The sequence below is a fragment of the Dromaius novaehollandiae genome, chromosome 3 (genome assembly GCF_036370855.1).
Source record: "Dromaius novaehollandiae isolate bDroNov1 chromosome 3, bDroNov1.hap1, whole genome shotgun sequence".
NCBI classification, from domain to species: Eukaryota; Metazoa; Chordata; class Aves; order Casuariiformes; family Dromaiidae; genus Dromaius; species Dromaius novaehollandiae.
Genome location: NC_088100.1, coordinates 6,298,786 through 6,325,711, shown reverse-complemented (window position 1 = coordinate 6,325,711; position 26,926 = coordinate 6,298,786). Strand labels below are relative to the sequence as shown.

Sequence of the window (26,926 nt, the reverse complement as noted above, 5' to 3'; positions counted from 1 at the left end):
TAGTTTAGATATCATCAGGAAATCCAAGTGATTTGTTGCCTAAGGTGAAGGACATTAAAGCCAATCTGACAGTAAATACATTGTTTCTTATTTAATAAAGATATATATTAGAAATACTAGCATTTTTGGTTTAAAAGCTCACTGTGATAAGACTACACCTATGACCTAATACGAGACTATTTCTAAGACAGGATTCTATGGCAGATTTTTGCTATAAATATCATTTTAGTACCAAGAGTAAGAAAGAGAACAGTACTGTGATGATAAATGCAAAGTATGCATGTTCATACAGCTTTAGGTTTATCAGATTTCCATGTAATTATTAGTACATGTGGAACTTTCTGAGCACAGGACATCTGCTCTTAACCAGGGTAGTTACCCCCTATTGTACTGCAGGAACATGTTCATATTGTCTTGAAGCATTTCATTCTCTTGAAGTGTTAGACTCAGAAATGATTAGCTGTTGAATTTTCTAAACTAAATAAAAGCAGTAATTCATAGGATTTCAAGTAAATGCTGAATCATCATGATACCAGAACAGTCAAATCTCTAGAAATCAGACCTGCAATTCAGAAGGACCTTGATAGACTGGAGAAATGGGTTGATGGGAACCTCTGGAAGTAGAACAGAGGCAAATATGGCTGGAATAACCCATGCAACAGTGCAGCCTCTGGGCCAACTACATACTGGGCTGTGTCAGCAAGAGGTTAGCTGGCAGATCAAGGGAAATAATTCTTCCCCTTTACTTGGCACTTGAGAGACTGCGTTTTGAGTCTATGTCTGGTTTTGAGCTCCCTAGTGCAAGCAAGGCATTGACAAACTGAACTGAGTCCAGCAAGGAACGTCAGGGGACTGGATCATCTGACATATGAGGAAAGGCTGAGAGACTGGAGTTTGTTCAGCCCTAAAAAGAGAAGGCAAAGGGGAAATCCTGGTGCTGTCTACTGCTGGCTAATGGCAGGATGTAGAGAAGATTGAGCCAGACACATCTTGAATGCACATGGTGATAGGACAAGAAGCAATGGGTGGAATTTGGACTGATCCGATAATAGGAAAAAATTTTACCTTGAGGGTGAGTAAAGATTGGAAGTGCTTGGCCAGGGAGTTTGAGGAGATCCCCAACTTTGGAGATATTCCAGACTTGGCTGGAATATCTTGCTCGACTCCTGAGCAACTTGATCTTACTGGACCTATTTTGAGTAGAAGGTTGAACTAGGGATCTCTGGCAAGGTCCCACACCTTTTTCCAACCTAAATTATTCTATGATTTTATCCTAAAGTTTCCCATCTGGGATATTAAAAAGGCAGATGGGATAGAAATAGAAGAGATTTTATGAAACACAATGGTTCATTGTTTGATAAATCATTGCATGATAAACCATCTCAAATTTCTGAAAACTGTTTAAAAAAATCTAGGTAGCATCTGATTGAACTTTCCACCTTCTGCACTTTTCTGTAATCTTTAACTGCTGGTAGTTCCTGGAATAGACTTTTTGTGTACACAAAGAACAGGACTTTCTGTCTTTCTCAGTTGTGGTTTATTTTATCTATAATGTTGCTTGGTGTATTCTTCCATAAGAGTATGATTTGGCTGCTGTGCAAAATTGCACTCAGTGATAACTTCACACATGTGTAGCAGATACGCAAGTAAGATTTAAGCGTCTTAAGTGTCTGCTGAAATGGTAGAGTAATATAATTAAGCTCGACATGATGCAAAATGTGAGCTGCACCCTTATTCAATCTACTAAAAAATTGGACTCATGACTTGTATGAGGTAGTTTTGTCCCTCAAGTTTTAAGTTTTCTGTACTTTCTTTTCTTTTGCCCTAATATCTTTGATTAACATTGAAGATACCTAGGCAGTTTTTCATTTTGATAAAGTGAATGGGAAGAGGTTATTTTAATTTGGGTACTCAGAATATACTGATGCCCAAGCAAAGTCTTTTTGCCTGAATGTTTTTTAAAGTTCTTATTTTAAGATAGCTACCTTATATAAACTCCTAGTGAAGCTGAACACACAGATTTTAATCTTACTGAGATCAGCACTTGACCCTTCTAATAATCTGGGGTTTACCTTTAGCTGACACTAACATGGTAAAAAATTAGGCTTTGTTACCACTTTGGCTTGACAACAAACATCCACAAACAGACCTGTATTTTCGGGGAAGACAAGACCATAGTATTATCACTGGAAAAAAATACTGATTTTACATCTAGAATAAACTTCAGAAATTGATTTATATGCATTCAGTAAACTGTTAATTAAGTGGGAGTCCGCAGGTTTATTTTTGAGAGAAGAAAGGTTCTCACTTGAACATAGGGAATTGGTGACTTAAGGTTTAGCTGTTCACTTTTGTATGCAGATAACAGGAGGCTCTGAATTTCTTTGTCACATTGATATCTGTATCACTTGCACTGTATTTGAGGCTTACGTTGATTTTCTTTTGGAGTTCTAAAGGAAATTCCATTAAAAGCAAAGGCAAGAAAATAACCTAAAATAGATGCTGAAAGTACCGCAATATCAAAAGCACATGAAGATGCATACTTTATGCTTAAATAATTCTTAAACATTTTTTTCCCAGCATATTCCGCTGCATGGCACATGTAAGGGGCAAAGGTATGGACTCCGTGGTGGCAGGTTAAGTCCTGTTGAAACTTTGCCTCTGGAATTTAGAAAAGGATCCTTAAATTTGGGGGTGCATTTGATCAAGCGAAAGGAGGACGGGTAGTCTTTGTCAGAGGGCTGGGTTTTATTTCCCAAAGCAAACAGCCATTTCTAGGACTTTGTCAGACCTACGAAGAATTTCTGCTGCCATTGTCAGCTGGTATTATTTAAAACCAGTTCATCCACTTGTGTGGGATTCATATCCTATATCATACAGGGACTATGACAAGAAGATGCTTTTACTAGGAGCGTTATTCAAAGCACTGTTGATTTTCTCAGGCTGCAGACAGCTGCAGAAAAAGCTTGTAGGACACGCAGCATCTGGTATTGAGTCCCAGCTCCTTACAGAGACCATATCAAACAGCTTGGAAACGGAATACATACTCTACATCCGCTTGGAAGTCATTCTTTTAATGTTTATTGTAGCTGTATTAGCTGTCAGCTCATATCACCAGCTAATTATTTTATATCTGATAATTGTAATAGCATCTTCAGATGTACTGAGCTCAGGCAGCTCTCCAGCTACTAATCACACCCGTCTTCAACTGGGAGTTAACTCTTGACGTGCCCCATGACTGGAGATCTGATTTCCCGTTCCAAGATTTGGAGAAATTGATTGGCAAGATGATTACTGTCCCTGCTCACCCTGTTATCCTATATTATACTGCAAAGAAAGAGGAAAAAGATGCTGAGGAGACCTTGGCATCTTTGACAAATACTAGATGTGACTCTGAAAATGTCAGAAAAACACAGAAATGCTAACGAAGGAGAGAATTCACCAGCGAAGAATAAATTTTCTAGCACAGTGTGTATGCTATGGCATTATGGCATGAGGCTCTACAGGAGCCTCTACCAACACAGTCAAGTAAGTAATGTCAAACCATGGCTGTTGGTGTTGCCGTACTGTAGGCACCTGTAATACTAGACTTCAGTCTCTGAATGCTTCAATCTTCAAAGCTATGCTTCAAAATCTTACTATTAAAGATACCGTTCTCTGCATCCCAACTGTGTTAAGTGTAATATTTTGAATGGAAGACATTCTTCCCTTATTCTGTGAGTACGACTATGTGGTTTTTTTAATCTTTGATTTTTTGTGCAGATCTTTGATTTGTCTTCTCCCCCAGGAGGAAAAAACAAACAAACAAACAAACATTTTCCTCCTATTCACTCAGTCTGAAACTACAAGAAATTTTGGGTAAAAGGAGAGAAAGTCTTAGAAATGTGGTTTTGACATTTCTGAAATAAATTATTTCCCTTTTAGGCTTAAATTTACAAAACTATCAATGCCCAACAATGAGACTGTCGATCAGCCTGAACGATACATAGATTCAGATCCCTGTAATAACCAGTTTCATGCAGGAATTTGTACCAAGGTTTCCTTTTCAGGAGATGAGCCTGACAGTAAAATTCTAGGATATCTGTTGCCAAGCTTTTGAATTCAGATCTTTCTACCTTTTAAAATCATTTGACCAAAAATAGAGTTAAAGATTCCCTTGTCTCATTGCTTTCTATTTTTCTTATACTTAAAGGCATTATATATTTTCCTCTCTTCATAAGTGGCTGAACATTTTGCATGCAGAATTGCACTGTGCTAGTGTACTTGGAAAGTATTGTTTTCATTGCAACCAATTTTAGGACTGTGTGCAGAGAATAGTTTCATGTTATATTTACTTCTGTAAGAGGCTGGATGAATGAACGCTATGTGCCAAAGCTATTATTAATGCAGCATAATAATTTGCATATCAAGCACTGCAATTTAAGAAGATTGAAGGTCCCCAAAGTAGCCCTTTTTGTTTATGTCTTAAAGTCTGAACACTCTTTATATCATTTTTAATTGCTGATGTGAAATAAGCAGTGGTTTCTCATACGCTTGGACTCTGAGGAGTTATGCTGGTTTACAAGAACTGAAAATCCAAGCTGCTAGTTTAATAGTTTGTAATGAAATTTGCAAATCAGGTTACATTTGAGAGGATTCCTTTGAAGTGATTTTTAAATGACACGTTTCTAAAATGTGTAATTACAATAAAGGGTAGTACTGTTGTTTTAATTATTGTGGCAGTTTTATGTAATCAGTATAAAAATGTTTGGAAATATTTTCTTATTTCTCATGTGTCTCCAAAAGAGAGATGAAGCAAGCAAAGCCTTTTCTTAAAATAAATGTTTTAAAATACTGTTAGTAATTCAGAATGTTGTGCAGCAAACTTCATCCTCATTTAGAATTCTGATATAATGGTAGATTTGCTTTTTGTGTCTACATGCAGCTGGTACAAGTTTAGATTTATACTCATAAAGGAAAGTCTGATATGCAGATATCCAAATGCAGAACAGTGCATCGAAATAACTTTTGGGGGCAATAAAACTAATGTCCAGCATCCAGCTATCTAACAAGCTTATCAAAGTGTATAAAAATGGAGCTTTGGGGTGCTCCATTCATATCCCCCAATTTATAAATTAGATTTATAATATTGAGTACGGCTGAGAATGTTGAAGGTCTTTGACGTACAGCATTCAGATACTGTCTGAACTACATGAAGATCTGTCTCCATGGAGTATGTCGTGATGCAAACTAAAGGGGTTTGAAAATAATTGTACGCATAAGGTATCGAACAGTAGAAGAATACTATGGTATTTAGCTGCAATAGTGTTAACGTTAGCTCGTTTTATCAATATTTGTAAGATTATGATTTGCAAGGGTTGTTTCTCTGAAAAGCTGCATATATTCATTATCATTATCAGTCATCAGTATAAGAACTGCCTTTGTCTCGGAAATAGAAATAAAGACATGTCAGTAAAAGATGAAGACTCCTTACCAATGCCCAAGTGAATGCAATATGTAACAAAGACAGCCAAAGTCTGAAATTTCAGCTAAACCTGCTACTTTTCATGGAGTCCTTTAGTCCTATACTAAAAATCTTTAAAATATTTCACAAAAATGTTTCTTCTAATGTGTTGTTTTAAATTCTATATTACTTAAGCAAATATTTAAATATTATATTAGCTTTTCTGCATACTTGACATGAATATAATTCTACCTTCCTGCCAAGTATGTCAAAACCCAAATTCACTTTCATTTGCCAGGGTAAATGTTTATTTTGTTTTCCCACATAATGTGCTCTTTAAAGTGTCACCAGCATACCAAATCTGATTGCTTTTTAATAGAGACACGGTGGGGGTTTTTTGCTTTCCTTAGGAAACAGGATAAACTATCAGTAAAGCTTATGATAATGAATCTGTACACAGTAGATGCTCTTTGCTCCCCTTTACCTCGTCTCAAGATTAATTAAAAAAAAAAAAAGAGAATTCCATCAAAACTATTGTAGTGGTACCTTATTTTTTGTTACTGCATGAAACATCTGTAATAATATGATATAATACTGTGGGGTGGAGGCACATTCAGTGTTACGGAGCAAGAGCGCCGGAATATTTAGGACCCGTTTCTTCTGTTAGAGTCACTATAAGCTATGATGACTTATCAAGTCACCCCCAAACATACCTTTTTGGTTTGTTTTGCCATGAAATCACTGAAATTATTTAGGATAGGATTCATTGGAAGGTTGCCATTAAGGAAGTGTGATTTCACCAGCACGGAGTAGCTATATTTCAGATACGAAAACCTGCCAGTATTTTTGCGTAGTTTCTCACAAGCCAGAAAGTTTCACTTTGACTTTCTGCCTGGAACACATCTCAAAATGATCCTCCAATCTTAATTAACAAAATCTGGCCAATTTTGTTCTGAATTAAAATTGTCGTATACCATTCTACTTTTAAATGATAAATCAGTAAAGTTTCAGTTAACAATTTTAGTTCTAATTCTTGTGCTGAATAAAAGTAACTGGTTTAGGTGCGATTGTGAAAGATTTATAAAAGTGAAAAATAAATTTTTTGAGATTTTCTTTTTTTTTCCTGGGGTAGGAGGTGGGGATATTCATTAAGAGAACCCCTGTAGTGGCTTTGGATGGTGGTTATTGTTTTGAATTAATGACAGCATGTGTTTCTTTGGCTTTGTGTAAACTCTTAATAATTTTGTGGTGTATTTATCAATAGGCATGGTGTAAGGCAGAGATTGCTCCAAATTAGCTGATGGTTCAAATTAGCTTAATTCGAAATGCTAAATCATTTTGTTAAATCCTGGCATCTTAACTGTTTCTATTTCCCCCTTAATCATTCCCTTTTCTATTTCCCCTTTCTTTTTTTAAAGAGAAAAGAGAAAGAAGAGAAAAAGAGAGGAGAGTTTGTCAGATTAGAACACTGGCTTTGGGAAAATAATCTTTTTCTGGCTCTGTTTATCATCTGTATGGTTGAGATAATGTTCACACCTACTGCGAAGATAACTTTGCTCATATTTAAAACAAACTGCGAAACAATAAGGAGTAGCAGTGTAGAGAATTCTGCATAGTTAAATAAACAGCACAGTTATTAACATTTGGTTTAATGAAATGTTTACGCTGGGCCAAATCCTGTTCTCGGTGTCATGAATTAAGTCCCACTAAAATCAAAATTGCCCTAATGCTTTTGTTTGAAATCTTTTGATTCAGTCTATGGTTTTAGGGTCTCCTTAGTCTCCATACCGGTGGCCGTTGTGCAGTTTTGGTTCTGCCTTGTCCTCCCGCAGCCTGTGCAAGGTGGGTCTGAACCGCTGGCTATCAGGGCATGAAGGCACACCAACTTTGCTCTACTAATGCAAAGGACTGGGTGAGCTTTGGAAGCTGCAAAACAGACCTTAAAATGCAATTAATTCAGCCTTGTGCTTGCACTCTCTCATGGTCAGGAAGCAAATGAATAGCAGACACCAGTACTTGTTTTGAGCATTGAAGTCCTGTTCTTGAAGTCAGGGAGCCTGAGTATATCTCCTAATTCCTTTCCTTGTTTGACCCCTTTCAACCATAGTCACAGAATCCTACGATAATCTAGTTTTTTGTACGCATTTGCATATATCTGGGGTAACAGCCTTGTTATTTCTACTGACCATATCGAGATAATATGTATTTCGTAGCATGTTAGTTAAATAGGATAGATCGGATTCAAATGAATGCAGTTTTAACCACTGATTTAATTGGCAGTAAGTTCTAGCCCACGTGACCTGAATAGTAGACTTTAATGCATAGTACGCTATGATTCCTTTCAACAAAACTTGGCTGAATTATCGTTGAAAGCAAACATTGTCATGTGGTGAATAGTCTTGGAAAATTTCGGATGTGTTCTGGTACAAATAACACAGGTAGACGTAAATGTTTTGAGTGTATTGTTAAAGGGAATTTCTAGTCTGTATGCCTGCTGATGCTGTTCTTAACCCATATATTTAGTTACGTTTGCTCACAGGAGTTTGCAAGTACACAGAAACTGGGACTTTATCCCTTATACTGTATTGTTACTTTTATTGTATTTTGTAAGCAATTGCTGGGTTTTTGTCCTCATTTTTCTTAGTGAGTTGATCAAGACACTGAAACAGCAAATGAGGTTATAGATCTCTCATCAGTCTTTCTGAGTTTCTCAAAGAGAAAGTTACTCTCCCGTTACAGAAATACATACATGATACATGCAGATTATATGTAGTACACACTGGTCAGTCTTCTTCTGAAGGAAGCTTTTTATTTTTACCTTGACATGTGATTCACTTATTCCCTGAATCGCATGATTTATTGTATTTATTTTGAGTTTCATATCTTGCTGTTAGAAAATGAGAAAGGCTTTTCTAAACAAAATAAAAACCTAACCACGGAATTTGACTCAGTGGCCTAAATGCCACAAGTTGCATGTGAAATGTCTGTACGCAGACATTTGTTCCTGTGTAAAGGGAAAAAGAACTGATTTGGGAATACCACTGGGTATTGTTCTGCAATTACAATGGGCTCTTACAGGAAAAGTTCCTTCAAGACTTGCAGGAGGTTGGTGTAGCTTCACTGAGTGTGCCAAGGAGAGTACGTCTACATACACGTAGCACACTGCCTGCTTCCTGTGAATAATGCTTTATAGACATTCATGACGACACTTCTTACCCAAACTTATAAAAATTGCCAGACTTGGATGTGTCATGGAAAATGACTGAGCTGAATTGTTTTACTCATTTTTGTAATTAATGAATTAGTGGCCTTGCTTTCCAGAACCAGGTCAGTGTGTCGTGCTAGATGCATCCAGTAGTTTATTGTCTCCCAGTCTGCATTAATGAAGTGTCTGTAGGGATAAAGGGGGCAATTCCCCTCAACAGTCCGACTGCCATCAGTCGTCCAGCTTCCTGTTCCCTGGAGAGGGAAGGGCGCATCCAGAGGTGACCCGTCCTCTTCCCACGCGTGGAAGAGGTGTGATCAGCTGCACCCTAGAAGTGCCTCTCCCTGCCCACTGATTAAAGAGAGGACTAGTTCACATTAAAACACCCAAAGCTGTACAAGCCGAATCTACATACCGGAACAACTTTATGGAAGGGTCCAGCTTGCTCATCAGCAGCTGGAGTTCTCCCCTCCAGATCTGTATTAGCCTATTTTCACTCCACTGTACCTTTTGAATTGATTTCCAGGGAAGCCTGGAACTGAATGCCATGGCTATGGCTGATCCCACCTTATGGACTTCCATCGGAGAACAGGCAGTGTTGCCTGAACCATGTTTCCTATTTAAACATGGTCAGCAAGCAGAAATTTGGACCTCAACCCCCTACCGCGTGTATAATGCTTATCCCATAGCTCCTTGCTGGAAATGACTTGAAGAAAGCTGATTAACTTGACCGTGTAACATGATGGAAGATCTGCTGAGAGACCTTTTGTACCCAGCTGTCTACGTTGCACATAATGATATGTCTGTGTCTCCTTCAGCCGAGTCTTACAAGTCATCTCAAAGCCCCACTCAGTGCCTACAAGCAGTCTTGGTGAGAGGTGAATTTAAGCACTAGCTCAGCCTTTCTTGTATTAAGTGTTTTCACTGTATTCCAGCTTACTAGCCTTCTCTAATTTACTAGCTGGAATTAATATGTGAATCAGTGTATGAAAAACTCTAGCTAGTTATATTGATGTAAATGAAAGTAAAAACAAGGACTATTTCTCTGTGTAGTTATCATGTGATCCATAATCATTTTGTCCCTGAAGAAATCCAAATGAAGCATTTTTAATAGACATATTAAGAGCAACTGCTCATAAAATGTGTGTGTGTGTGGGGGGGGGTGGTTCTGAATGGTTTTTAACAGTCATTACTAGCAAAAATGAATGGACAGTTGTATTAAGGAGGGTGCTGCAAAGCCTGCTTGTGGAATATTTGTATGTTGCTCTGCTTTGAGACAAAAATACCAAAGTAACATATCTGTCCCTTGCATGCCAAAAAATAGATTGAACCAACAATGTGAATTTGCAAATAGCATTAATTAAAAATTCCTTGGGTTGCAGTTTTCTTTCCCTTTTGCTGTTTCCTGGCATGAACTGGTGTGTATTCTCTGCACCGTAATGCTCAGTTGGTGCCATTACATTAGGCACCAGTCACCTTGCATTAGGCATTACGTCTGATAACGCAATCAGAGATTCATTGTATCACTGAATACCTGATGATATTATGTTCTGTTCATTATGGCTATGCATAGTTATCAGAAACTTGTGATGCTTTCTTCCTCTGCTTTGCTTGAATGATTTCAGGCAACATAAATCTTATTAATAAGCGACACTACTGCTGTTGATGCATGACATAGAATGCGTGTTGCTACTGGGAAGGAAGATTTCTTCTGCAGAGTTGAAGCATGTTCAAAAGTTTAGTTGTTTCCTCAAACTAGAAAGAGGCAAAATCTCATTGGGTTGTGTTAACTTTAACAAATGTTACTGCAAAAATAATCTGTTGAGTCTAAATTAGTTTTCTGATTTGTTACCTTTGGAGGTTCCATTTTTCTTTTCTCCTTTGCAAACGGAGGGTAGTAACCATCTATACTAGATGCAACTTTAAGTTAAAAAAGATATTTATAGGATGAGATCCTGTGAGCTGCTGAAGGTGCTTTGGACATGATAGAACCACGATATCATCTATAAATTTTAAGACTGAATTCAGACTTCTGAATTGGACTGCTGTAACACACACCTAATTATCTGTGCAAATAGCTAAACGTTCAGGACTTGAATTCCTTGACTCTGTGCATGTGTATTTTGGCATTATTTTGGAAGTCAGGCTTTTGATTAAGATAATTTCTCAAAAAATGCTGCAACGGAAATACCGCTTTTAGTTATAAGCCATTCTCGTTCTGCTCTCATTGTGAAAGTGTCACCTGCCAGGGATGCCTGCATAAATAAGCTGATAACATTGCAGTACTCACGAATCTCCTGTGCAGAATGGTTATTTCTTGTGCAGGACAGGAATATCCCAAAGAACAGTAGATATTGTAAAAATATTGTAGAAGACATCTTAGGGGATCAAAAGGGACTGCTTGCTGTTTATATCTCCCAGACAATGCAATCATGCCTGTCTGGATGACCCAAAGCTTCGCTTAACTTACTCAATGTATTTTACTTGTGAGGTGCTATAACAGTTTATACTAACCTCATCAATGAAGTGATACAGAGCTAAGATAAGTGTGAAGAAGAATGCTATTCAGAAGACATAAATGTTTGCTAATATTTACCTGATATGTAAAGTTTTTGATGTACAGGCAGATGGAAACCACAGACAGGGGTTACAGTATCCTCAATCAGAAAAGCAAAAGAAGGTCAGTCTTCTTCATTTATTAATAAATCCCACATAACTCTTTTATGCTTGGTAGCATAGTTTCTCCAAAATTTTCCATTCTGGTTTTGGAAAGCATTGGTAGAAATTAGTCCTAAATTTGTCACAGAGGTTTACAACTTTCATGAAGATACATGTAATAACAGAAAAAATATTTTCCTGTAGAAATCAAAGGTATTGCATGACCAGGAAATGTTTCATTTACAGGTTCCGGCTCCACACTTCTGAACACCAGTAATAAATGTAGACAAGGAATTTGGATGTGATACAGGGCTGGTTCGAATAAATTCGGTATGTGTGGATTTTGCCTATGTTGCAAGGAAACCAGAGTATTACAGGGCAGTGAGTATTTGCCAGGAAAGCAGAGTTATTTCTTCCTTAGACAATGAGACCATTACTGCTGGGAATTAATCCATTCATTTTGTCATTGTCTGTGCACTTTCATTTGCTTTCTTACTTTAAAATTCTCTTGGAATTTTTGCATAATCTCAAGTTGTCTTGCTAATTGCCTTTCCCCTGCTTGTCTGCACATACTACTTTAGATTGCATTTTGACTCTTTTGAGGAAGGTAAGGGAATAAACACAAGCCTACGGTACAAGGTTGTGTATAGTTGCATTGCCTCCAAATCAGAGGAGCTACCAAATTTACTGAGTCGTTCTCTGCTCTTGGCTTTTCCCTTGCCCTAAAAAGGAAGGTAAAATGCCCTATTGTGCATGGTATTCTTCACTCATCACTCTCTTGATTCGGATTCATTTTTCTTGTCCTGGGATCTGCATATTGCAGACATTATATTTAAGCCAGTGTCCATAGCTCCATTGCTGATGTTCATAGTTGATGAACTTCAGACAAATTTAAAGGTGTGATTTATCTGACCTATTTTGAACATCTGGTTTAGGATGAAGTTGCTCTTCGAAAGCACCTAATTATCTTCCTGAACATAAAAGGCACTGTAGGTGATTAGTTAGGATACTGTAGATGCTTTAACTTGGTCAAGTGAATCCCATCTGTTGTCCCTGGATAAAAAATCACTAATTTTCTATTGTGAAAGCCTATCATTAAAAGTATATATATTTATATGTCTATTTTGATTTGTATTTGTCGTCACCCTCAGCTTCCTTTCATGTCGGTTGTAGCTATAGACTCAGCATCTCTTTAACAGTTCTTAAGGTTTTTAAGGTTCTTAAGGCCTTGAACTCTGTTTATTGGTTTTATTTTTCTTTGAAGCAATATTGTAGACAGAAAGGCAAAACTTGTTTACTTTTTATAACTGTGCAAGTACGTTAAAATTGAGATCATTTTGGTCCACTTGAAAAAGACCTCTTTTTTCTGTAACGAAGGTATTAAGAACCTCATACTAAACATATGAGCACTCAAAAACAATATTATATCAAAGGTCTCAGGTTTGGTATGTAGACTTGTTCAGATTAATGGGTACTGCAGCATGTGTGGTATGTTCTATAAGTGATGGGTAAAAATGATAAAAACTCGCTGTGTTTCTGTACTTTATAGCCAAATGAAGAATTACATTACAAAAACTATTGATCTTTCTCCAACTGACATTTTTATTTTCTGTCTAAAACTCTGAGTAAGCTTAATCTTTGAAAATGCTTACTATTAAAACCCACTTTTCTTTGCTTGCCAATGCAAGTGATTGTAAGAAGAGTATGTTTCTTCTGCATGTAAGAAGATCTTCAGATAATAATAATCCTCAGATAATTTCAAGATACAGAGGACTAAAACTGTTTTCAGCATATTTGGAAGCCTTTCAATATTGAGCTCACTTGTATTTCCTTTCTCAAATGATTTTTTTGTTTTACTCTGTTATTCTCAGAATCTAAATAAAAAATTTTCTTATGCAGCACATAAAGAACATTGTTGGCCACCAAATGTGCTTCATGGAGGCTTATGTTCCAAAACAGTGGCATGCTCTTTTTAAATATATATATATATATACACACATATATACATATATATGTTCTCTTCCTCCTTTTGCTTCATAGTGTTACACTGAAGGGCAGTTTTGTTTTTTCTCTCTAGGGTAGTCACCCAGCTCCTTTGGACGGGTGATAGGTGCACCATGAAGAGGTCTTTAGAAAAGGAAATCAGGAAATCATGCCACAGTCTGAATGTTCAAGCAGGCTGGGAAGCCGACCTCTTCATCACTGACATTGTGGCCAAACACAGGGGTGTCCAGCCCTGCTGCCTACATTTTTCAAACCTTCCAGCTTAGCAGCTACTTGGCACATTTCCTTCAGACACTAAATAGCTGGTGAGCAAGTTAACATTTGGCCTCTTGCCCTCCCCGCACACAAAGAGCTTTATATGTCAAGTGTGAAAGATTTAAAATGGAATCAAAATAGGATTATTTTTCATCCTAGATGGTAGGTGACAACATACAACTCTTTACCTGTTCTTTGCTTGACCTTGTCAGTCTTTCTTTTCGGTTCTTCATGCTGAAAGAAGGACATAATGCAACACATTTTTGGAAGGTGAAGCATACGTTTAGTGAGCCAGCTCCTATCTACTGCATCCTTCAGCACGTTCCAAGGAAAGCACGTGGAGTATTTTAGCTTTGCTGAATGCCACATAACTCAGTTTCTTAACTGCTTAGAGTGACTAGTGCTACTATAAAGGAAGTAAAAACTATGTATTTTTAATGATTTTGATAACCCAGTAGGACAGCGTCATCATGTCACTTGTTGTATCTGGTTTCAAAACTAAAAGCAAAATGCTTCAAGCTGAGATTGCTTCAAGGTGGCATGTCAGTAGGTATTCATCTTTTCTTCATGCAGGAAAGACTCCCAGCAAATTTGCTTTTATGCTGATGAAAGACGACTTCAGTTCTGTTGGAGTAACTTGCTACTACTTCCAAGAAGAGAACTTGAAAAACAATCATCACTTGTTTAAAATTAAAAAATATTATTTAAATTTATTTAATCTGTCCTGTATCATCTCATGTTTTCAAGAAAAATTAGTTTAAAAATAAAGATTGTGCAAAAAAGTAAGTGGGTATTGCATAGATGTGATAGTAAGCATTATTTAAGAATTCCAGCATTTTCACAAACTTTCTGTGACTTCCACAACATTGAATGCTGTTTCCTCTAAATTCTTTTGTCCTGGAGTAACAGTACTTTTTTCTTTCCCTTTTTAGCCTGTGTTATTGATTGATTATAAATGTGGAGATAATGGAACATTAATTTTTTCCACTGCAGAGATGACATAAGAGGAAATAATTAAGGTTTATAACCTTGAGAAGTGCAGAGGAAAGATGATCTGCTGTTGTTTTCTGCTTTGCTATTTCCCTGAAGATATACTTATCTACCTCTCTAGCTATTTATTCTACACATTCTATTTATTTATAGATTATTCTAAAACTGGAAGGACTGGTGGAATGGCTATCCATATCCCTCGAATTGTGTGTTTGCTTACCATAACGTGGTTTTTTGTTAGATTGTGTTGGGCTGAAAATTCAATGTGGTTATTTATGATAAAAGATACTTTATTTGGAGGTATTTTAAATAAAGTATCACTCTAGAATCCACCTTTTAGAAGGACTTTTTATAGGGATCCAAGTTGAAGGTAGAAAGCAGTTTTGTTTCACAGGTATATAGGTAATGTCACTACGGACAAAGTATTCACACAAAGAAAAATAATTATAAGCATTTATTTAATATATAAGAACAAAATTAAGACCAGTGTTTAGCACTTTGGGCAAGTACCGTACACAATTTGTAGAAAGAAATGAAATCACCATTGGAAAAATGTCCCTTCCCCTTTTTTCATAAACCTTAGAACAGTTTTATTTGTTTCAGTTTATTAAGAAATTTGCCGTGTTTTGACAATGAATGTATTATGAAGCACATTGACTGGCCTTTGACAGTATCCAGTTTCAGGAAAGATTATCAGAGTTTTCTCTGTTATTTGCTGAGAGTAGGCACTGATAAACAATTTAATTTAACTAACTCCTCTTGGGATTATCTGTTCTTGCACTTCCCATATTGTGTTAGAGGAGGCCTGGAATTATATGTTAAAATACCCTTGACAAATTTCTAGATTACTTTTTCAGCTCAGGTAGGACTTTGAAGCATGATGCGTCATGTTAGTATTTTCTGTCATTTTGCTTTCCTGTGTCTTCCTGGTCCTTTTAAAGGTTGGGGTGGTCTCTTTGCATAATTTTTTTGTCCTTATATAGATAGAAGTCATTTGTTTCCATCACATGGTATTATGACCGACCCTTTGATTAAGGTGCCGCAGTTTCTCTGGTAATAGGATGAGGACATGATATACCCAACGTCATGTCCAGGTAGCTTTTCACATCTGTAAGGGGTTGATTTGAAGTGGCTATTGGCATGCCTCTTGATGTGTACTTCAGCCATGCTGCTTTATCAAGGGATGTTTGTGGAAGAAAAGATGGTTAGGTGGATTTAAAATTGCCTGGACCGCTGGATGCGAAGGGTAGTAGCCAATGGCTTGACATTTAGTTGGCAAGTGGTAATACACCGTATACCTCAGGGATTGATACTGGGACCATATTGTTCAGTGTCTTCATCAGCAATGTGGACAAGGAGACAGAATGCACAGTCCGTGGATGATAGGAGTAGCTGGCGTGCAGAATCACAGAACTTCAACCAACAGAGGTCTCAATAACCTTGAGAGCTGGGCCAACAGAAACTGCGTTAAGTTTGTGCATCTGGGACAGAGTAATCCCATGCATCAGCACAGGCTGGGTACCAACTGGGCTGGATAGCAGCCCTTCTGGAAAGAACCTAGGGGGTGATAATGAACATGAGGATGAATATAAGCCGACAGTGTCTTCTCATAGCGGATAAAACAAAACTCACAGTGGGCTACATTAGCAGAAATGTGGCTGGCAGATTGAAGGAAGTTGTTATTCTCTTCTACTTGGTGCTGATGAGTCCATGTCTGGAATACAACATCCAGTTTTGGGTCCCTGAGCTGCAAGGAGATGCTGAGAAACTGGAAATGTGGAGCTGAAAGCTAGTGAGAGGTGAGGGGCCTGGAGAATGTGGCTGTGAAAAGAGGCTGAGAGAGATGGGCTTAGTCTGAAGAAGAGGAGGCTGAAGGGTGATTAGCTAGCAGCCTACAACTGCTTGAAGGACAGTTACAAAGATGATGGAGCCAAACTCTTCTTAGTAGTACCAGATGGAATAAGAAGGTTTAACAGCCACAAATTGTTGCTTGGAAGGTTCAGATAGGACATTAGCAAACTTTTTCACTAGTGCAACACTGGAGCAGGTTACTGAGAGGAAATGTGAAATCTCTGTCCTTGGATGTTTTCAAGACTTTTAGCTACAGAAAGCCATGACTGACATGATCAATAGCAATAGTCTATTTTAAGTGGGAGACTGGGCTAGAGACCTCCAGACTTCCCTTTCAAGCAACACTTTTGTGAGTCTCTGCACATTTCCATGTGCAATATTTCAGCATTTAGAGAAGCTCAGTCTGTTTGATTATCCAACAAAAGTTAAATGGTTATTTGATCATTACCTAAAAGTACCCAACTAGTAGTTTCTGATTGGCAAGCACAGACAAAAATGATCACAGAGTTTAAACCACACTAAATAAAAAGTTAGCATTTTAAATTATTTTAAGAATTTATCTCTTAATATGTGAAATATTTAAATCAAAAATAGATGTCTTTCTAAAACATACAGTATAATTATGCAAAAAATTCTAGGACTGCAAATTCTAGGATATATTATGTGAGAAGTGTCCTGTGCTATGCAGGAGATGAGATTAGATGATCCTGGTGGTGCCTTCTGGTCTTGAAGGCTATGACTGAATTAATTCAGAGGCAAAACAGATCTCTGTTATGGTTATGCTAGATGAGGATTGAAGTTATGGCATATATTGTCACAGTTATTCTTTAAAAGATACAAAATAGATTTAAACTCATTTAATGCCTTAATGGAATATATTGACTGGAAATTTTTACTTATCAGTTCCACAAAATGTAAGCAGGATGCCAGAAGGAAGTAGAGGAATGTAGAGAGAGAGAACTGAGAAATGTTTTAGTAGAGTTTCTACCCTAGTGACTAAGAGTCAAGATACAATAGAAATATGTGGCTTCAGGATAAAATGACTGGCTGGGTAGAGATGAAAAGAAAGAAGGAATATCAAATATGTTCCTGGACAGTTGATGGTTCAGTTCACAACTAAATGGAGTGTGTTGTCTATCAAAAAAATCTCATAGTTGGTGGATTGTCTTAGAAGAGTAACCTAAAAGACAGAGAATAGAATAAGAAACTGTATTTGAAGGACTGATCTTTACTTTTTTTTCCCTGATTTGGGAAACTGCTACAGCCGGGTGCTGGCTTATATCCTGTTTTCACATACTCTCATCAACAGCCATTTTATTTTCCACCAAACCAGATTAAATTTCAATTTTGTCAGATGGAAAAGTGCCTGGGGGCTCAGAGCAAAGAGTTTGGGCTTGGGTTTGGTTTTTAGTGCTCCACCTTCAGTACTCCACCTTCTTGATGCATAGTGTCTTGGGCTAAAAGGATGGACTACAGATGTGTGGGTCTCAATGCAATCAGCCACTCGTGATACCAGTTTGTGTCCTTAGTTATAGCTCTGCTCTCACTAGGTTTAGTGATTTTATTTTATTCATTAGGCTCTTGTTTGAAAGAAAGCTATGCTCCTTCCTTGATGTTTCAGATAATATACTTGTTTGGGAGACTTGAATAAATTACTCTCTGCTTCTGAATCGGATAATCATTCTCTTTAATCTGCCTGCCATCTCCTGCCTGTGCAGGCTGTGCGTAATGTATATGGTTTAATGCCTTGACTCTTTTGAGATGTCCAGTAGTAAAGTCCAGTAGTAAATATTTTAAGCCATTTTTCTCAAACAAATTCTAATTTGACGTCTAATTTCCTTTCTTCTCCGTCTGTGTAGGTGTTCAGATGCATAAAAAAAAATCAAGCATAGATTAAGAAAAAATGATGAAAGAGACACATTAACCACTTAGTTATTACTGTTTATTGAATGTCTGTGTGGGAAGGGGCACTTCAATGCTCCTCTCTGTCTGGTACATCCTCAGGGGGATGTCACCTACTCATTTTGATACTGATAACACTCCCATTTCAAAGACATGCCGGTTCATTTCTGCTCAGTGCAGAAGATGTTGGCCTTAGTCCAGGAAAACATTTTACTTGTCTGGTCATCTGTAAACACGTAGGCAGATTGCTCCCATGCTTCAGTGTACACGTGCACCTCCATGTTTAAACAGATTGGGGCAAGAGCGCTCAACACTTGCCTCTCTGTCCTAGGTGAGCAGTGTGCAAGCAGATCTTTGGAGTGAGATTTGACATGCTCCTCTGGGAAAACTCAACTCACGAGACTCATAATCAACCTGTGTTTTATATTTCTGCATCTTAACTTGTTCAGTGCATGTTTAACTTGGGGGGTGGCTTCAGGGTTATGGCACTGGCACTTTGCCGCTGTAATTTCTGTTGGGGAATGCAGTTCTTGTTGAAATAAGGCACATCATGTACTTCTACTCTTTTGTCAGAGAGCAGAAAGACAAACACGAATGATGGACTCAGTCCAGTATGCAGAATTTTGTGAAAGTCGGCAATTGAGTTTTTGTAAGTATTATAATGGCTGCACTGTGTTAAGATGTTCAATTATTATTTTGTGTAACAGAGAACGTAGCAGAACCTCAAGTCTATTGAAAGCGCTTTTGTTTCATCCACGATAATAAAACTTTAAATTCTTTGTCCTAATAACTCCTGGGAAAAGTTAATTTAGTGTAGTTTCAGGCTGCCAGGCAGAATATTTTATCTGAACGCTTACCAAGCTTTCTGTATGCTCAACTACTGTGCTGGTGAGGAGTGCTGCGAAGTACAGAGATACTCGGATAGGACTTTTTTAAAGAGTTAATGTATTAAAACAACCATACTTGCCTGAAGTCCGTCCCAGTGTTGTTATAGTCAGCACATTAATAAAGTTTCATGGTTACAGGAATGTATCTAAAATTAGAGAAGAGCAGCAAGTTTTGCTTTTATTCCTGTATCCACAGAGACACAAAGAAGTTACTAAAGAGTCTCTTCTATTTTAAGCTGTAAGCTCCTGCTGTGGAATTTATTCAACATTAGCCAAATTCATCAGTATACACCATTCCAACACTAATAACATGATGACAGAATTAGGGCTTTACTAGCACTGAAAACCAACTTACTAGAAGTACTTGTGGGCCACAGCTATAATGAGCTGTAAATTAATGGGCTTGATCATGTAGCAAAACATCATTACAGAAGCAGTTAAGTGATGACTAAGGTTTTAGGTCAAATGTCAGAGAAAGTGAGGTGAAGGAGCCAGTAAAAAGCATGACAAAACAGCACATGATCCTGCAACACAGACTTGAACACAATAGTGCCTTTAAATGAGAGACCTTATCTTGTTCTTCCTAGCAGGACATTTAAATTCGAAGAAAGAGTGAGTCATTTATGGCAAATAAATGACACATTCGAAGTACTCTTCTGTATCAGCAAATGTCAGCAAATGTAGGAAAACATGTTTTGTAAGCATTTCTTTTCCTTATTCAATATGTTTTGTAAGCTTAGTTATAATTGGGCATCACGCATCTGTGAACCATTAGATAAATGCTACTTCAGATTAGGGTGACTTCAGCAAATGAGAGGTTTGTGATAAAGTCATTTTTAAACATTTAAAAATTTAAAAATTATCATCTGGAGACAGAACAAATAGAAATCCTAAATCTGTGAAATCAAATGGAATGTTGCTGGCCAGGGGACTGTGCTCTATACAGAAATCTCAGTGATATTTTCACAGTGTTTTTGAAGGATCATATCTATACCATTCTCTTTCACTAACATTTAATGCCATTGAAGAGTAACAGTGTCAAGAGATTTACAATGCTTTGAAACTATTAGAAAAAGAGACTCATGCCCAAGTGTACTTATGGTACATGAACTAAACTAGATAGCACATACTAAAATCCATGCAGAACATTCATTCAAAATTAACACTAAGATTAGTTTTGCTTGTTTTCTTTTATTTTAGCAGAAATTAAATTAATTTATATAAATAAAGTAGTAAACCCATATTACTGTAATATAAACCCATAAGAAATGGGTCACAAGAGAATAGGCCTGGAATGGACCTCAAGAAGTCTGTTCTAATTTTATAATCATAATTACAGCACCATGTATTTCTGTGCAGTTTTAAAGACAGCCAAAAGAAAAAGTCCGTTACCCAAGGACCAGCTACTATAGGACTACAAATTAAAACATTAGAGAATATTTTGCAGCCCTTCTGTCACCTTCAGACTTTCCTCTTGCTTTGGTTTCTCGTCTTCAGTAAACCAATGTAGCCTTCTCACTTCCTCCTAAGAATAACCATTACTGACGTCTGGTTTTCTAGTGTCTCTTCGGCCTTTTACTCCTCATTGAAAGGTCTCTTTGCAACTGCTGTTTCAAATGATTCTCCCAACTTCTGTTTACTTCATTTTAGTTGTCCTGTCTTCATAAACAGCCCTCATTAAGAGCTCTATATTACTAGCTCGTTTCTATGCAAGTCTCCACAGCTTTCTGTGATCAGCTTCTGTGCCACTGACTTAAGTAAGACTGTCCTTCCTTCGGTTCTCCTGCAAACTTCCATGACATTTTTTCAGTTCCATTTTGGTATCTCTGATTCCTCGTTTTACACTCTTTGCAAGTCCCATGTGTTTCTTTTTCCCATTTTTTTTCCTCTGTACACTTTTCCTAAGTTATTTCATGCATTTGCAGTATGAAGTTCTTATCTGAATGTTGGTCATGTGCAGATCTACATCGATCCATGTTTCTTTATATCCAAAGCACATTTAAAAAACACTCATCTACAAATCATTTTGGCTAGCTTGTCAGCAGCTAATCTCTACATAGTTAACACAGGACTTGCTAGTACTTCTTCTCTCCTTCTCCATTTGTCTTTGCTGTCATTAACACAATTTTACCATTTTATCTGGGCTCGGAATCTCAGATTTGTGTTCATTTCTTCTAGCGCTTCTTCACTCATTCATCAAAGCTGTGGTGCAATCGTATTATTTCTTTTACCATAATATGTTTAAAATCAGGTGTGTCCAGTCCATCTCCACAGCAGATCCTTCTTATTCTGAAATCTCCCGTATGATTGATTACCTGTGTGTTTTCCCATTTCCTCCATGTTGTTTATGGGTTTCCAAAATGTTGTGTATGCAATAATCATCTTTTCCCACTAGTTGCATTTTGTTAAACCTTGAATTCTGTCCCTGGCCAATCAAGGCATGTCCACACTTTATGTTTCACATTTGCAGTACTTTGAAAAGTGGAAAAATACATTATTTTGGCCTACCTGTTGTTAACCTTTTATTTTTCCCGTATGATTTGAACTGACAGCAAAGAAAGCATCCAAGTTTCGTGACTGGTTGGACTGTAGCAGTATGGAAATAAAGCCAAATGCAGTTGCAATGGAGATTTTGGCATATTTAGCGTATGAGACTGTGGCACAGGTAAGGGAGTGTACTGTACTGACTGAGTTCTGCTTAAACAAAATTAATTAGTTACTTTTGGATGCACTTCAGTCCCGACTATGTTGTAACCCCCCTTTAGAAGCACAGAGTAACTCCGTCTGCTAGCGCAGTTAATTGGATTCCTATCTGTCTTTCAATTTACTATATAACAGATGGGCACTGTACCACACATTCATCACTGATACGCAAATAGCAATGTTTTATATTGCTTACAGAGGAGAGTGGAGTCCAGCATGAGCTATATTCAAGTCCAAACTGCAACCACATACTTCGCTATGTGACCTCTGGCAACGTGCTGATGTTCATTCAACCCGATTGCACAATTGGATTAAAAAGCAGGATTTCCAGGAAAAACAAAACGTTTAGATGCTCCCAATAAGTTCAGCTTTCTCTCTGCCCTTATTATACTCCATTTAAAAACAAAATGCGTAGTGCCATACTGAGTCCTTTTGGGTAGATAAATCACTCCATGAATTTACAAAAGTGGAAAAGAAAGGTTCCTTTGGCTAAAATATCTCTGAGTAACTTTGATTTCTACCGAGAATCATTAAGAATCTGCCTCAGCCCACAGGTCATATCTCCCTGCTTTGTTATGATGGCATTCAGCACATGTACCATGTCAGTAAGGCTACCTCTTTGCTGGTTGTTTCTGCCCTTGTAGTTGGTGGACCTGGCCCTTTTGGTTAAACAGGACATGGCTCCCAAAGCTGGTGACCCATTCAGTCACGCCATATCTGCTACCTTCATACAGTATCACAACTCTACAGAGGTAAGTACTGTTTCCTCACATATTGGTATAGCTATTATTGCATCGAGTATATGTATTTTGTGTTTCACTACTACATGTATGTGGTGGTTTTTTCGATTCCAAGTAAGTGCTATTGGAATCTGGTAGGCATTGATGTGGGCTCCTGTTCTGGAGTTTATTAACAGTGAGGTTATGGGCATAAAATGAAAGGTGTTGAATTATGGCTCAAAATGTTAAACTCTTAGCAGCATCTTTGTTTTTAAATGTAAATGCTTTCTGCTTGGGTGGAAATTCCTTCTGTCTATATGGAAGTCTCTCTCTGTTACAGAATTGGAAATTCAAGTTCATAGTGATACTTGTGTGCAGTAACAAGTACCATAGTAATACATTCATTGCTGTGATATAAATATCACAGTAACCTGTAGAATGAGCAAACATACTGTTGCATTATCCTTCTTTTAATAGTAAATCTAAGAAGGCAACGAATCTTTTTTTTGTGATATGATTTTACACTGGCTGTTTGATGTCTTGTTTTGACAGCCCCACCTCTTAGGGCAGGCCACAAGTATAAAGACCAGTCTTGACTCTCCTGAAAACACACCACCTCCTACACCCACGCCTCCAGCGTCAGTAGGACAGCAACACCTTGGGAAAAGCCAGGCAGGAGCCCTGGGCAATGGTGGAATTGGGCAGGACTCTACCAAATCCAAACAAAGAAAAAGAAAAAAGGTATTTGTCGCGCAAGCCTGAAATAGAAGTCAAAACATCTTCAGGAAATAATGATGCATCTCATTTTAAATCTTGGTTCCTGTTAATTTTAAAATACATCACATGCTGCATACTGATATTATGGTAGGGACAAATATGTGTTTAGTGTTCCTTCTGTCAGAAATAATTTAAGACTTCTCAGTAATAGTGCAGATGAATTTTTTTGATGTAAAGACAGCTGGGCTTACATCTGTCATGAGAAGGAGAGGGGAGGGGAGCAGAGCCAGAGTGACAGCTGCTCCTTCCAAGATGAGCGGATCACAGAATCACAAAGAGGTTGAGGTTGGAGGGGACCTCTGGAGATCATCTAGTCCAACCCCCCTGCTCAAGCAGGGTCACCTAGAGCACGTTGCCCAGGATTGTCTCCAGACGGCTTTTGAATATCTCCAAGGAAGAAGACTCCACAACCTCTCAGGGTAACCTGAGGCTCCTATAGAGCCCCCGGAGTAGACATTGCCCCATGTAATCAACCCCTTGCTTGGCAGTAGCAGCTAGTGAAGGTTTCTAGGGTCAAAGCGTAAGCAAAGCAGGCAGAGAGGTGGTTGTATTTCCCTGCTCCCCGCAGCGTTAGGCAACTGCCTTCTTTGCCTCTAACAACTTTGCCTGACCCGCTTTATTTTTATGCCAGGCGGTTCCTTTCAATCGAATCATTTGCTTTACTTTGAATAGAATATCTCATAGGCAGTATGTGGAATGTAAATATTACAATTCCTGTCTTCTGTGGTAGATCCTTGATATTCGGATATCTGTACCTTAAAACCAAAGGGGAAATAGATTTGATTAAATAAACTGGTTAGGATATTCTGTGCTTGTCACTTAGGATGTTTTTGCAAACAACGTAGTGGCAGTACTCAGTTTGCTGCCGAGCCATGGAGGGACCTGTGATTTTCGCATGTGGGTTATTCTCCTACAACCAGTGCTCATTTTTCACAGGGTTTAACTGGTAATTTTCACAGTGACAGTTAGAAAAACGGTGTATTTTGTCCTTGTAGAGTCATCAGGGCTGTAGGTGTTCCCACTAAATGCAGCCTTTTCTCTGCCCTGGTTATACACCATTTTAAAAGCTTTTAATCATCCTAAAATCTTTCTTAAGACTTTAGGACTGCTTTTCCCACTTCCTTTTTTATATTAGATTTGATGATGTTCAGTTTCTGTGGATGCCTTCCATTGTCATGCTTAGGCACCAGGATTTAGCTAGAGATGTAATTATTGATATGTTGTATTTCACTAATTTTGTAAGTTTCTTTTAAATTCCTGGTATTTTACTTAATACCTTTAAAAATACCTATCTTCTAAAAAGTGCAGGCTTTTAATAAAATATTCCCATCAGTTATTTAATTTTAATAGGCATAGATATAACTGAGGCATTGAGAAAAATATTTTCTCGGCGAATGCTATTATTAGTACCTGAAGGCCCAGTCCAGCAGAAAATATTTGGGTTTCACATGCCCTTTATGCATGTCAATCAGCAAGGGAAGAATCCGCCATCGTATTACAAATATTCTCTGTGTATGCACACAGACGCCAGTCGACTCAGCACTCTTGAAAATGAAACCTTTTTTTTTCCCAATGCCCAAGTTTGAAAATGTTGCTATAAACTGCCAATATATGGGATCTGTGGGTATGTGTACAGCAGATTTCAATGTGCAAAGTACGCTTTTGTCATTCTTAGTGCATTCACCAACACCATTTTCATGGATTTATTACCACACAGCCATCACTCTCATAAGTTGTCTGGATTCTGGCAAACAGCTATCTTGAATGTCTGGGTGAGGCCTTAACCAACATTATTGTTCAGTTAGCAAAGAGAAAAGAGTAACTTTCGCTTCTAAAATCCAGGGGATATTTTGGTAAAATCAGTGGAATGGAAGCAGTGAAACATTATTTTTTAATTTAAGGTTCTTAGTCCAAAAACTTCATTTGAATTTTGAAAACAGCCCACTCTGAGATATTAAAATATTTTTTCATCTCTCTAACACTGTAGTGTCACGTGTTTTATTTTCAAACTTCAATGTGATATTATTCGGTTGTGATTTTGGTGTCAGATTGCCTTCCGCTTTGGGTACTTGTTCAATATTTTCACCACCCCTTGACATCATAATGAAAGCCTGAAAAGTTTTAAAAATAGTTCCTGCGGTTATTGCAGTATGACTTATATGACCCTTTCATCTTAGCTTGAGCATTTGCTGCTCTTTTCAATTGCAACATACAGCAGCACTAGGTGAAAGATTTAAGAGGACAAATATAGTGTTCTCTGGGTCTCTTAAGCAAAGTTCATGTCAAAGTCCTCTTTGATTTGTTAATAGCTTTTTTCTCTAATGTAGTGTGTGGCAGCAATGATGTGTATCCTCAGGAAAAAAAAAAATGGTCCATTTTATAAAGGTTTATTTTCATACTTTATGCACTGTAGGTCTGTTGTGTGTTTTTGATTTAGTAACAATTTATGTGTTTTTCTGTTGCAGAGCACTGCAGCCTGTGGTATCGAGGCTCAAAGCGATGCCATCCAGCCCAGCCACATCAGAGAGGCCATTCGACGCTATGGCCACAAGATTGGCCCCTTTTCCCCATTCACAGTACGTAATAACAGAGTTATAAAAAGTTATATTTATAATCTTAAAGAACTTTGATTTTCAAGTGGTCAAATGAAGAAGCTATGGAATTGTTGAGAGCAATTTGTGGTGACTGTAATTTTCTTTATAAAAGTGGCATAATTCTCTTGGGAAATAAAACTTAGTAATTTCTGTCTCTTTTTGGAAGGACAAAAAAGTTTTTTTTTCTTTTAAATATTATTTTCTTTCAATTACAAATTATGCTTTTTTGTTAGTGCTTGAATTTTCTGTTTTTGCACAGTTTAGGTTTACAGTTATTTTAAATTATATGTATTCCAATATGGTGAGGAGCACTTTATATTCTAAAATTAGTTGTGTGTCAGATACTGCTTCTATTGGAAGTTGAACTCTCAAGTGACACATTTAGGGTTGGAGAAAGAAGAGATTGGTTTCTTCAGACAACTTTGAACCTTGACTAAAATGTAATAGAACTAAGCTTGTGGTAAAACACTGATGGATTATGAGGTTTTGCTGTCATTTTTTCTACGCAAATTGCAAATCCATTGTTCAGAGCAGCCAAACAAGTTCTGTATTTAAATTTCTCAGCTGATAAAAATGTGAGAGTTTTCTGTCTCTAATGTCATAAATTGGGGCCATTTTCCTATGGTCAGCTGTTCTATGTGGCATATATCCTTTCTTACCCCTTAACATCTGCATTTAGAAAAGAATGAATGTCAAAGATATCATTACAGCAAAAAGCCCTGGATCAGATCTGCTAAAAATCAGGAAGAAATTGTCCATTTTTGGAAGTATTTTAGAAAAGGAAAATGACTCTAAATTTGGAGGAAATTCATCTCCATAAAAATGATTTAGAAGTAGTAAAAAAGGGTATGTGAAGTTATAACTTTCCTCATGTCAGAACTGTGGACAATGCTTTTATAAATGGTACTACATGTTTGGGTTATTTATGATAGTTGATA

General features: G+C 37.5%; 1 protein-coding gene across 7 annotated transcripts in view; it reads left to right on the top strand.

Annotated features, from left to right (window-relative positions):
- The window catches only part of SUPT3H (SPT3 homolog, SAGA and STAGA complex component), a 280,114-nt gene that overhangs the window by 203,016 nt on the left and 50,172 nt on the right, over window positions 1-26,926 (top strand). For all 7 annotated transcript variants that reach the window (XM_064508310.1, XM_064508308.1, XM_064508309.1 and 4 more), the window contains 5 exons: window positions 18,882-18,957; window positions 21,748-21,860; window positions 22,543-22,650; window positions 23,170-23,358; window positions 25,860-25,970. In XM_064508310.1, the coding sequence (XP_064364380.1) occupies window positions 18,882-18,957; window positions 21,748-21,860; window positions 22,543-22,650; window positions 23,170-23,358; window positions 25,860-25,970 (597 nt within the window). The remainder of the gene's footprint in view (window positions 1-18,881; window positions 18,958-21,747; window positions 21,861-22,542; window positions 22,651-23,169; window positions 23,359-25,859; window positions 25,971-26,926) is intronic.